This window comes from Erythrolamprus reginae, chromosome 3 (genome assembly GCF_031021105.1).
Source record: "Erythrolamprus reginae isolate rEryReg1 chromosome 3, rEryReg1.hap1, whole genome shotgun sequence".
In the NCBI taxonomy this organism is placed as follows: domain Eukaryota; kingdom Metazoa; phylum Chordata; class Lepidosauria; order Squamata; family Dipsadidae; genus Erythrolamprus; species Erythrolamprus reginae.
The window spans coordinates 251,107,955-251,121,564 of record NC_091952.1 but is presented as its reverse complement, the minus strand read 5'-3'; the positions used below and the strand labels follow the sequence as shown (position 1 = coordinate 251,121,564).

Here is a 13,610-nt window from a genome sequence, read left to right as displayed (position 1 = left end):
GAATGTTAACATTGTGTCATGGCCAAATTGTAATTGTGACTGATTTACCATGTATGTTTGTTTTGATTGGACAGTGATAGGGTTTTATAATGGGGTTTTACTGTAATTTTTAGTATTATTTTTTGACTTTTTAAATTGTATTGCATTTTATATTGTTGTAATATAGTCCCATGGGATTGGGCAACATAGAAGTCAATTAAATTAAATTAAATTAAATTGGACCTGAAGATCTTGCAGGAAACTTTAGAAAAATGGAAGCTTTTCACTCTTGTGAGAATCTCATAATTATATATCCACCTGAACCTCTGGTTGGCTGTGATTCTTTTCTTCCTCTTTGCAAGTGGTTAAGGTGTGCATAGATGTACAGTGGTAACTCTACTTACGAACTTAATTCATTCCATGACCAAGTACTTAAGTAGAAAAGTTTGTAAGAAGAAGCAATTTTTCCCATAGGAATCAATGTTAAAGCAAATAATGTGTGCGATTGGGGAAACCACAGGGAGAGTGGAGGCCCTGTTTCCCCCCAGGAGATTCCTAGAGATGTCCCACGGAGGCTTCTCCCTGCCTTTTCTGGCCCTGTTTCCTCCCAGGAGATTCCTAGAGAGACCCCACGGAGGCTTCTCCTTGCCCTTTCTGGGCCTGTTTCCTCCCAGGAGATTCCTAGAGAGGCCCCACGGAGGCTTCTCCCCACCTTTTCTGGTCCTGTTTCTTCCCAGGAGATTCCAAGAGAGGCCCCACGGAGGCTTCTCCCCACCTTTTCCAGCCCTATTTCCTCCCAGGAGAATCCTAGAGAGGCCCCACGGAGGCTTCTCCCCACCTTTTCCAGCCCTATTTCCTCCCAGGAGAATCCTAGAGAGGCCCCACGGAGGCTTCTCCCTGCCTTTTCCGGCCCTGTTTCCTCCCAGGAGATTCCTAGAGAAGCCCCACAGAGGCTTCTCCCTTCCTTTTCCAGTTACTGTTTTGGAGGCTCGGCTTTGTAAGTAGAAAATGGTTCTTGAGAAGAGGCAAAAAAAAAAATTGAACATCCGGTTCTTATCTAGAAAAGTTCGTAAGTAGAGGCATTTGTAGGTAGAGGTACCACTGTATGTACCTTCTCTCTCCCCAGCAGGAAATAGATCAGTGGGTTAATGCTGCTGTTTAGACAAACAAACAAGTAGCTGCATGTATTTAAATCGAAATACTTCCATATGAAAAGAACATTGAAGGTATAAATGGTGCTTAGTGGAATAGACAAGATGAGGAAGAACAACAGGGCAAGCAAGAAGTTTAAGAGAAGTTGTGCTTGCCTCTGCATTTGTGGTTTAAGGGAGCCCTTGATGAAGAGGGCCAGGGAAGGGACCACCACGAGTGGGAAGCAAACTGAGCTACACATTACAATGTCAAAGATTATGGGAGGGCGTATAAAAAAACTCATAGTATAATGAACTGCTGAGATAAGGAAAGAGACTGTCCACGTAATAGCACAGAGGATGGTAGACAGGTGTTGGGGTTGATGGCATTGGTACCAAATAGGGGAGATGAGAAGCAAACACCGGTCAGTGCTGATGATAATCAGAAAGAATCGACCAGTGCAGTAAGTGATTAAACATTCAGTGTAATACCAATGATTCATGTCCAGAATTATGGACGGAAATATCAATATGAGAGTCCCACTGTCAGCCAGAGCCAAATTGAGGATGTAGAGATTGAAAGAATTCCTCTTAATCCAGAAACACAAACGGCCTATGACAATTCCATTTCCAATAATCCCTGGAATACAGAGGAAAAAGATAAAAGAATAGATGAGTTTTCCCAGATATGTAGAATCAGAATTGCTGACTTGTAAGTCTATGGCAGTGTCACGGTGACCGGTAATCTTGGATGTCCCATTTTCCAATTTAGCAGCCTTTATTCCAGAAATGATGTTTGTCATGTTAATCATCATCTTCTATGGAAATCAGTCTTGACTTTTACAAAGTGAAGGACTTGTTTCATCTCTTCATAGAAGGGAAGTAAGGGAAGTAAAACCACAGCTTATTTAACTCCTTTCCAGGTAAAAGATGAAATTCATTTTTGGTTTGTTGAGGAGTTTGTTTTCCTCTGGTTCTGTACAAGAAATCTGTGAAAAATAAAAGAAAGCAAAAAATATAGAAACATAGAAACATAGAAGATTGACGGTAGAAAAAGACCTTAAGGTCCATTTAGTCTGCCCTTATACTATTTCCTGTATTTTGTCTTAAGATGGATATATGTTTATCCCAGGCATGTTTAAATTCAGTTACTGTGGATTTACCAACCACATCTGCTGAAAGTTTGTTCCAAGCATCTACTCCTCTTTTAGTTAAATAATATTTTCTCATGTTGCTTCTGATCTTTCCCCCAACTCACCTCAGATTGTGCCCCCTTGTTCTTGTGTTCACTTTCCTATTAAAAACACTTCCCTCCTGAACCTTATTTAACCTTATTTAACCTTATTGTTTCCATCATGTCCCCCCTTTTCCTTCTGTCCTCCAGACTACACAGATTGAGTTCATTAAGTCTTTCCTGATACGTTTTATGCTTAAGACCTTCCACCATTTTTGTAGTCCGTCTTTAGACTCGTTCAATTTTATCAATATCTGTTGTTGGTAAGATCTCCAGAACTGGACCCAGTATTCCAAATGTGGTCTCACCAGTGCTCTATACAGCAGGATCACAATATCATCATTCTGGTTGGACACAAGACAGTGTGGATCATTTCATCTTTATCATAAAGTATATTTAAAAGTGTTATACAAAGGAATCAACTCTTGTGGCTGGTCCACGTCTGGCTCAGCTGGTCACGGATTTTGAGAACCAGGAGATGGATGTGTACTGGTATCCAAGGCCAGTGTTCTTGTCACCTGAGTCTGAGAGTGAGAGTGATGTGGAGTTGGAGACTAAAGATCAACTAGAGACCGTAGCACCCCCAGTTATGACATTGACAAGTCGGAGGAGGAAGATGAAATAGAGGAAGAGCCCATGTTTGATGCCAGAGTGAGGAGGACTATGTCCAGACAAGAATATCTGAAAAGAATGGGGTCTTGGCATTACTAGCTCTAGGGAACACTTGGCCATGCCTTGTCACTATATAAAGGACAGTCTGGGGATAATAGGGCATGGGAAACAATGTTTGCAAAAATCTTGGCCGTTTATGAGCTTCAGCATTCCAGGAGCACTTTATTGCTCTAGATTGCTCTAATTTAAGAAATCTGCATCTCTGAAAAGATTCTGGAAAAACTATAAGTCCAGTTTGATTGACAGAATCACTTCAAAAGCATTTTCCCCTAATGAGTTTTTGTTTCTGGCCCAGGACCTGTTCTTATCTCAAAGACAATTAATCTGGGAACACTGCCAGAATGGACTAAATTTATTTATTTATTTATTTATTTATTTATTTATTTATTTATTTATTTATTTATTTATTATTAATATTTATTTATTTATTTATTTATTATTAATATTTATTTGTTTGTTTGTTTATTTATTTATTTATTTATTTATCTATCTATCTATCTATCTATCTATCTATCTATCTATCTATCTATCTATCTATCTATTTATTTATTTATTTATTGGATTTGTATGCCGCCCCTCTCCAGAGACTCGGGGCGGCTAACAACAACAACAAAACAGTGTACAGTAATAATCCAATACTAAAAATGATTAAAAACCCATTAATATAAAAAAACCAAACATACATTCAGACATATCATGCATAAAATTGTAAAGGCCTAGGGAGAAAGAGCATCTCAATTTCCCCATGCCTGGCAGCAGAGGTGGGTTTTAAGTAGCTTACGAAAGGCAAGGAGGGGGAGTTGGTTCCAGAGGGCCGGGGCCACCACAGAGAAGGCTCTTCCCCTGGGTCCCGCCAAGCGGCATTGTTTAGTTGACGGGACCCGGAGAAGACCCACTCTGTGGGACCTAACTGGTCGCTGGGATTCGTGCAGCAGAAGGCGGTCCCTGAGATAATCTGTTCTGGTGCCATGAAATTTGATTTGATACTATTAAGAATAAGATTTATTAGATTTGTATGCCGCCCCTCTCCGAAGACTCGGGGCGGCCTTACTATTAACTATTATTAACTATTAACTATTTTTCACCTGGACGTTTTAATAACAATATACTTTTATATATCATCCTCTGAGTGTGTGTGTGATTTTTATCCTAATCAGTGACCCATCTGGACAGATCATTAATCATAATTCTTTAGGACCATCTATAAATTACAAAACATTTTACAATATTCTGGTCAGTTTATATATGGTCATAGATGAACATGACAAGAGAAGAAAACGTTATTCGTTGGAATAACTAACTGAATAAATTTTGCCCTGTTAAATATTTGTACCAATGTGGCATTTAAAGTTGTTGGTGACAACCTGACAAGGATTTTATTGAATTTGAGGTTTAGAAATTTATGTATTTATTTTTTAATTGAGGTAAATATTAGCTTATAGTTAGAATTCTCCCGAAGAGGAGAACAAACGTACTCAGCAAAATGAGAAAATTCTTCTCAATGGGAGGGAGATTTCACTTTCCTGAGAAGAGTAAGGGATGCAGAAGTTGCAATTTCTTTCATTTTTTTATCAGCCACTCCCATTCACTGCTGTGGAACAAGAGAGGTCTAAGTACTTTATAGTAGAGTTGATGGACTATTTTAAAAGCAAAAACCAAAAAACCAAAAACAAAGTCGGGGTGATAGGATTAACCCTCACTCAAGATCCAAACCAGAGCGAAGCCATTAAGCCACAATAGGAATCATTGCATCACCCACCAAACATCAACTAAACTTAGCTCAGACAAACACGTAGGATTTGTACTTTACTTATAGAGCCAGCTATACATAACCTTGTTTTGTTTTCTTTTTTGTCATTGTCTTTTTTTATGTAGGTTTCATTAATAAAAAAATTAAAAAGAGAGAAACAGTTCTTTTCATATAATAGTTATGAAGAGGAAAGTTTTACCTTTCCTGTGGACATACCTGGTAATGATGTGCAGGAATCCCTGGTGAGAAGAAGAAGGTCTCTTTGAGAATCCAAAGACGTCCACAAAGCTTGGATGAATCGTTTGCTCTGCATTGGATGTTGCTGTGATGAACAAGCAGAATTTATTGAGCAACAGGAGCAGATTTCCTGTAAAGAAAAAAAAGGAAGTCATTTTGCTATGTATTTTATTGCAAAGGAAATGTTTATATGTTTAATCATAACTTCGGAGGAGAAACAAGAGACAGCTCCGAAGAGAAAGATAACTGAAGAGAAAGATAACTCAATAACTAGAGTGCCTTCCATCCCCTGTCCTATTGCTCTCTTATATCTCCTATACCTTTCTTCTATTCCTATATCTCTTCTTCTATTCTTTCATTGATATGTTCTATTCCTATATCTTCTTTTCTATACTTTCTTGGATATATTTTACTATGAGTATCTCCTCTATAACCTTCATCATGTATTTTACTATGTGTATATATTTATATTTATATTTATTTATTGTTAGAGTTGAAAGGGACCATGCAGGTCATCAAGTCCAACCCCCTGCCTGAGCAGGCATCCTAAAGCACCCCAGCCAAATGGCAGTCCAATCTCCTCTTGAAAGTGTCCAGAGTTGGGGAGTTCACAACCTCCACAGGCAGGTTGTTCCATTGGTTGATTGCTCTGACTGTCAGGAAGTTCTTCCTTACTTCTAGGTTGAATCTCTCCTTGGTCAGCTTCCAGCTGTTGTTCCTCGTCCGGCCCTCTGGTGCTCTGGTGAATAGAGTGGCTCCCTCCTCTCTGTGGCAACCCCTCATATACCTGTATGCAGCTATCATGTCCCCTCTGCCCCTCCTTTTCTCTAGGCTATCCATGCCCAGTTCCCGTATATATATATATATACATTCCATTTAAAACAACACAAAGATTGGAACTACAGCCTGAAGATGGTGAATGTGATTTCGCCGAAACGTCGCATAGACATGCAAAACATTTATTTATTTATTTATTTATTTATTACTTAGATTTGTATGCCGCCCCTCTCCGAAGACTCGGGGCGGCTCACAACATGTAAAAAACAAATCATAAGCAATCAGACAAATTTAAAATATTTAAATATTTAAAAAACCCATATACTAACAGTCATACACACAGACATACCATGCATAAATTAAACGTGCCCAGGGGGAGATGTTTCAGTTCCCCCATGCCTGACGGCAAAGGTGGGTTTTAAGGAGTTTACGGAAGGCAGGAAGAGTAGGGGCAGTTCTAATCTCCGGGGGGAGTTGGTTCCAGAGGGCCGGGGCCGCCACAGAGAAGGCTCTTCCCCTGGGGCCCGCCAACCGACATTGTTTAGTTGACGGGACCCGGAGAAGGCCCACTCTGTGGGACCTAATCGGTCGCTGGGATTCGTGCGGCAGGAGGCGGTCTCGGAGATATTCTGGTCCAATGCCATGAAGGGCTTTAAAGGTCATAACCAACACTTTGAATTGTGACCGGAAATTGATCGGCAGCCAATGCAGACTGCGGAGTGATGGTGAAACATGGGCATACCTAGGTAGGCCCATGACTGCTCTCGCAGCTGCATTTTGCACGATCTGAAGTTTCCGAACACTTTTCAAAGGTAGCCCCATGTAGAGAGCATTACAGTAGTCGAACCTCGAGGTGATGAGGGCATGAGTGACTGTGAGCAATGAGTCCCGGTCCAGATAGGGCCGCAACTGGTGCACCAGGCGAACCTGGGCAAACGCCCCCCTCGCCACAGCTGAAAGATGTTGTTCTAATGTGAGCTGTGGATCGAGGAGGACGCCCAAGTTGCGGACCCTCTCTGAGGGGGTCAACAATTCCCCCCCCAGGGTGATGGACGGACAGATGGGATTGTCCTTGGGAGGCAGAACCCACAGCCACTCCGTCTTATCCGGGTTGAGCTTGAGTCTGTTGACACCCATCCAGGCCCCAACAGCCTCCAGGCACCGGCACATCACTTCCACCGCTTCGTTGACTGGGCATGGGGTGGAGATGTAAAGCTGGGTATCATCCGCATATTGATGATACCTCACCCCATGTCCTTGGATGATCTCGCCCAGCGGTTTCATGTAGATGTTGAATAGCAGGGGGGAGAGGACCGACCCCTGAGGCACCCCACAAGGGAGAAACCTAGGAGTCGACCTCTGGCCCCCCACTAACACCGACTGCGACCGGCCAGAGAGGTAGGAGGAGAACCACTGAAGAACAGTGCCTCCCACCCCCAGCCCCTCCAGCCGGTGCAGAAGGATACCATGGTCGATGGTATCGAAAGCCGCTGAGAGGTCAAGGAGCACCAGGACAGAGGATAAACCCCTGTCCCGGGCCCGCCAGAGATCATCCATCAACGCGACCAAAGCGGTTTCCGTGCTGTAACCGGGCCTGAAACCCGACTGCCGGGGACCTAGATAATCGGCTTCTTCCAAGGACCGCTGGAGCTGGAGTGCCACCACCTTCTCGACAACCTTCCCCATAAAGGGAAGGTTGGAGACTGGACGATAGTTGTTAAGTACGGCTGGGTCCAGGGAGGGCTTCTTGAGGAGGGGGCGCACAAGCGCTTCTTTATAGAGTGATGGAAAAACTCCCCTCCCCAAGGAAGCGTTGGTAATCTCCTGGGCCCAGCTCCGTGTCACCTCCCTGCTGGCCGAAACCAACCAGGAGGGACACGGATCCAGTAAACAGGTGGCAGAACTCACAGCTCCAATGGCCTTGTCCACTTCATCAGGTGTCACCAGATCAAACTCTTCCCAGACAGGTGGACAAGTACGTGCCCCAGTCACCTCGACTGACTCGTTGTCAGTCGACTCTGTTTTACAATTGGAGTCGAGGTCGGCTCGGATCCGAGCGACTTTATCAGCGAAAAACGTGTTAAAGTCCTCGGCACTACTCTGTAAGGGCTCCCCAACTCCCCCCTGATTAAGAAGGGAGCGGGTCACCCTAAACAGAGCGGCCGGGCGGGATTCCGCTGATGCAATCAAGGCGGCATGGTACGCGCATCTTGCCGCCTTGAGCGCCACTTTGTAAGTCTTAATAAAAGCTCTTACAAGTGTTCGGTCGGATTCAGACCTACTCTTCCTCCATCGCTTCTCTAGACGTCTCTTCTGGCGTTTCAACTCCCGGAGCTCCTCGTTGAACGATGGAGCTCTACGGGGTCTAGCGCCTCGGAGAGGTCGCAAAGGCGCAATCCGGTCAAGAGCCTCCGCTGCGGCCTTGTTCCAGGCCTCCGCAAGAGACTCTGCCGAACTGTGGACAAGTGCCTCTGGTATAACCCCAAGCGCCGTCTGAAAGCCCTCAGGGTCCATCAGGCGTCTGGGGCGGAACATCTTAATTGGTTCCGCCTCCCTGCGGGGAAGGATTGGAGCCAGGAAGTCAAGCCGTAGTAGAAAATTACACAGGGCAAAACCCGAACTCAGAACAATCTACATACATATATATATATATATATATATATATATATATATATATATATATGTGTGTGTGTGTGTGTGTGTGTGTGTGTGTGTGTGTGTGTGTGTTTTCGTAGATTTTCATATATGTGTGTGTGTGTGTGTGTCACATGTTTTTTTTTGCTGAATTTGAAAATTAAGGGAGACTAGGATAGATCTATTTCGGCCTTATTTTGGCCTCATCAGCTAGACATGCCCACTGGCACTAGAACCGGCAACCTTTGCCTTGTAAGGCAGAGAATTATCCTCTAGGCTACAGTATCCAATCCCTTCAGCTCTGCACCAGGGAAGGGTTACATATTTTTGTGTCAAATCACCCTGGTGTATTGAAGGAACATCACAGCTCCTTATTTGCCTCTCAGCCCAACCCAGGGCCATTTCCAAGGCAGTTAATTTTATTGATAGCCGAGAATTCTATCTGTATGTGTATGGGTTTGGCCATTGTGGAAGAATATCTGTTCGCAGTTGTCAGGAATTTTGTGTGCTGGGCTTTGTTTCTTTTTCACGCCTTTGAAACCAAAGCAGAGCAACGTGTGTGTGTCTCACTTTGTTGGAAGAAGAAGGGGTGTGAAGTTTCTTCACAGCTGCTAGCTAAGTACTTAATGACTGCTTAAGGGAAATTGTACAGACTACCCAGTTGTTCCAGGGAAGCTTTTGGAGCATGGGGAAGGCAAAACATAAGCCTACTGGGCCCACCAGAAGTTGGGAAATGGGCCATTTCTGGTCTCCAGAGGGTCTCCAGGGGGTGGGGGAAGCTGTTTTTGCCCTCCCCAAGCATTTGTGGGCCCTTGTGCATGGATGATAGTGTGCACGCACACTCTTTTGGCAGTCGAGGAAAAAAAGGTTCGCCATCACTGGCATATGGTGTAATAGGATCCTGGCTCCCCCGCAATAGAATAGGTTTGGCATGTTAGAGCATAGACAATGTTGTGAGAATTAGTCGTTTAGCAGAGTGATGGTGTGGGGGGGACTGCCTTTGTTAATAATTCTCTTTTGAATTCAGTAGACTTCAATAGGATGAGGAAAACTGCAGGACGAGCCTTCATGTGTTGCAATCTCAACCAACAAATGCTCTGTCTTACACATTGGTAAAAAGAATCAGAATACTAAATATAAACTTGGTGGAAATGAACTTGTAGACGACCCTCACTCTGTCAAAGACCTAGAAGTACTCATATCCAATGACCTAAGTCCCAGAGCCCACTGTAACAACATTGCCAAAAAAGCATTAAGAGTTGTTAATCTAATCTTACGTAGCTTCTTCTTTTGAAACATTGAACTGCTAACCAGAACATACAAAACATTTGTCAGACTAATTCTAGAATACAGCTCACCTGTATGGAACCTGCATTACATATCAGACATTAATACAATCGAGAGAGTACAGAAATATTTCATAAGAAGAGTCCTTCACTCCTTATCTCGCAACAAAATACCTTACTCCACCAGACTTAAAATACTATGATTAGACAATTTACAAATATATTGCCTCCGATCTGATCTAACCATAGTTCATAAAATCATATACCAAAATGGCCTTCCTGGTAGTTACTACTTCACCTTCACTCATAACAATACATGAGCACATAACAGATTCAACTAAATTTAAACCGCTCCAAACTAGACTGCAGAAAATACGTCTTCAGCAATAGAGTAATCAACGCCTGGAAATCACTACCGGACTCTGTGGTTTCTTCCACGAACCCCCAAATCTTCAACCTTAGATTGTCTACAGTTGACCTCTCCCCTTTTCTAAGAGGTCTGTAAGGGGTGTGTATAAGTGCACCATTGTGCCTACTGTCCCTGTCCTATTGTCTTTTTTATTATTACTTTCTATGTTATGTTTATACAAACTACTATCCTAAACTTGATTGACAGATAGATAGATAGATAGATAGATAGATAGATAGATAGATGATAGGTAGGTAGGTAGATAGATAGATAGATAGATAGATAGATAGATAGATAGATAGATAGATAGAGTCACGACAAGCACAGTGCTGGAATCTACAGTGGTACCTTGGTACTCGAACACTTTGATTCTCGTACATTTCGGATACCGAACAAAATTTTTGGCAAAAATTTGCTTCGGTATCTGAACAAAAATTCGGATACTGAACAGAAAATTTTGTTTATTATCCTAAATGCTACAAAATCTGAGGGGATGGGGTGAGATGGAATGGGAGTCGGAATCCGACATGCCCATCCTGACCGCCCACTAAACAGCCTCCCAGTCTCTAGTCTAAGCGCTCCAAGCTGTAGGAAGGGTGGGGGCAGCTGCAATACCGGCAGTTTCGGGGGGGCTCCTTTCCTCAGTTGTTCGTCTTGTTCCCTTTAAGCAGCTACACCAACTTTCTCCTTCCCGACGATGGCGGCGGCTTTTCTTCGAGCAGCAGCAGCGCTGGGAACGTCAGTGGCTTCCCTTTCTCATGTGACGTTCCCGGTGCTGCTGCTACTTGAAGGAAAGCCACCGCTGTCACCGGGAAGGAGAAAGTTGGTGTAGCTGCTTAAAGGGAAGAAGACGAACCACTGAGGAAAGGAGGCCCCTGAAGCTGCTGGTATTGCAGCTGCCCCCACCCTTTCTACAGCTTGGAGCGGAAGGGTGTAGGAAGGGTGGGGACGGCTGCAATACTGGCAGGTTCGGGGGGCTCCTTTCCTCAGTGGTTCGTGTTGTTCCCTTTAAGCAGCTACACAAACTTTCTCCTTCCCGACGATGGCGGCGGCTTTCCTTCGAGCAGCAGCAGCGCTGGGAACGTCAGTGGCTTCCCTTTCTCATGTGACGTTCCCGGCGCTGCTGCTGCTCGAAGGAAAGCCGGCACCGCCGTCGCCACCACCGGGAAGGAGAAAGTTAGTGTAGCTGCTTAAACGGAAGAAGATGAACCACTGAGGAAAGGAGCCCCCCCGAAACTGCCAGTATTGCAGCTGCCCCCACCCTTACTACAGCTTGGAGTGCTTAGACCTCAGATCTTTATCCCATAGGAAATAAAGGAAATAGGGGCTGGAAACCAATTAAACCCATTTCCATTATTTCCTATGGGATAAATTAATTCAGTACTCGACCAAATCGGTTCTCGACCACACTTCTGGAACGAATTGTGGTTGAGAACCAAGGTACCACTGTATATGTATTTGGGGCACTGTCCAGGGTCCTGAGCTCCAGCCCCAACCCGGTACCAAGTGGTGTAAAGACTCAGGGAAGATGGAGAAAGAGAAGCTAGTAGATGACGGATCACCTATCCGTATCAAGACCATCTACTCACCTTCTCAGGCCATGGTAAAAACTGAAGAGGCTGCAGAGAGAGTGAGAATACCAGTTGGGGGCTTGTTATATAAGCTGACCCCTGAGCAACTCTCCCACAAAACTGCTGTGGGACCCACACTTGGGTGCCAGATCAACCTCGAGCCACGAGTGGAGACAACCAGAACTTAGGCTGACTGGCTGCTCCAAAGAGGAGGGTTCCCAACCGCCATCATGTAGTCAGTAGCTGGTGGGGGTCCCCTACCATTTTGGATGACTAGACATGAGTTGGACCAAACTCCGAGACTCCTAGATGGAATGTGGCATGGCCAACATCCTCCTTGCCCAGGTGAGACCCCTTAGTGCACTGGAGTGGGCATTCAATCTCCTTCCAGATCATGAAGAGTGAGTCATTGTGAGCATTGCCACCAGAGCGAAAGCTACAAGGGTTCCCCTCCGCACTGAGTCACAGATGGCCCAACTTCTGTGGACGGTTGTCAGAGGAAGATTTGCTGACATCTTTCACTGGCTTTCGCTTTTGCGAAAGGAATGAGATGGTCTTCAGGGGCATAGCAACCTCTCTGCCAACACTGGCAGGGCAAGATACTCTATATAAATAGGCATCAAAGTCCACACCCACATTGAAATTATTACCATAATTGGAAAATGAAATGACTGCAAGCAACTAGCAAGCTCAGAAAGCAACAAGGAGCACACAAGTCTCTTTCTTTGAAATGAATAATTTCCTCTTGCCATCTTTTATGGTTATCACACTCTGTGGTTAAGCCTGATCAAAAACAAACTTGTTCACCATTTGTGTTGCATTGCCTGGCCTTATTTTCTGCTTAATCCCGAGATCTCAAAGATGGCCTTGCTTTTGGAGACTTTGGTGACCTCTGTGCTTGGCTATCCCAAAGGTGCTCTTTTTCCTCCCAAGAGGCAACTAGATTTTCTTGTTTTTTATTATTTGAAGAGGACATTCTGCTGAAGAAGCTGATTGATTGATTGATTGATTCATTGATTGATTCATTGATTGATTGATTCATTCATTCATTCATTCGATTTTTATGCCGCCCTTCTCCTTAGACTCAGGGCGGCTTACAACATGTTAGCAATAGCAATTTCTAACAGAGCCAGTATATTGTCCCCACAATTCGCGTCCTCATTTGACCCACCTCGGAAGGATGGAAGACTGAGTCAACCTTGAGCCGGTGATGAGATTTGAACCACTGACCTACAAATCTACAGTCAGCTTCAGTGGCCTGAAGTATAGCACTCTACCTGCTGTGCCACCCTGGCTCTTCTTGGATGAGAAGCGAAAAGTCTTCAAAGAAAAAACAAGAAAGTCCAGTTGCCTCTTGAAAAAAACATCTTCGGGGCAACCATGACCTGGATGATTGAGAATGTTTCATTACCGAAGAGAAAACCACATCCCCATTGACACCTGCAGGGCAAGCTACTGTATTTAGTCAAAAACATATAGACCAGTGATGGTGAAACTTTTTGGTTTGCATGCCAAAAAAGTGTGTGTGCCTGTGCTAGCACACCAAACGTACTCACACCCATTCCCCCACCACATCCGTGTGTACCACCCTGCACAGCCCCCTGTGCATTTATATTTGATTTGATTTGATTTGATTTGATTTGATTTGATTTGATTTGATTTGATTTGATTTGATTTGATTTGATTTGATTTGATTTGATTTGATTTGATTTGATTTGATTTGATTTGATTTGATTTGATTTGATTTGATTTGATTTGATTTGATTTGATTTGATTTGATTTGATTTGATTTGATTTGATTTGATTTGATTTGATTTTTGATATTTAAAAGTAACTAAAAAACCCTTATTTAAAAAGCAAAATATACACACAAACATACCATGCATACACTATATAGGCCTGGGGGAGATGTCTCAATTCCCTGATGCCTG

General features: G+C 43.7%; 1 protein-coding gene across 1 annotated transcript; it reads right to left on the bottom strand.

Annotated features, from left to right (window-relative positions):
- Positions 1-285: 285 nt before the first annotated feature.
- LOC139166012 (proto-oncogene Mas-like) lies at positions 286-1,924 on the bottom strand. The gene is made up of 2 exons (XM_070749273.1): positions 1,082-1,924; positions 286-375 (listed from the first exon to the last, which is right to left on the bottom strand). The coding sequence occupies exons 1-2, from the start codon at positions 1,922-1,924 to the stop codon at positions 286-288; spliced, it is 933 nt and encodes a 310-aa protein (XP_070605374.1).
- Between the last annotated feature and the right edge of the window lie 11,686 nt (positions 1,925-13,610).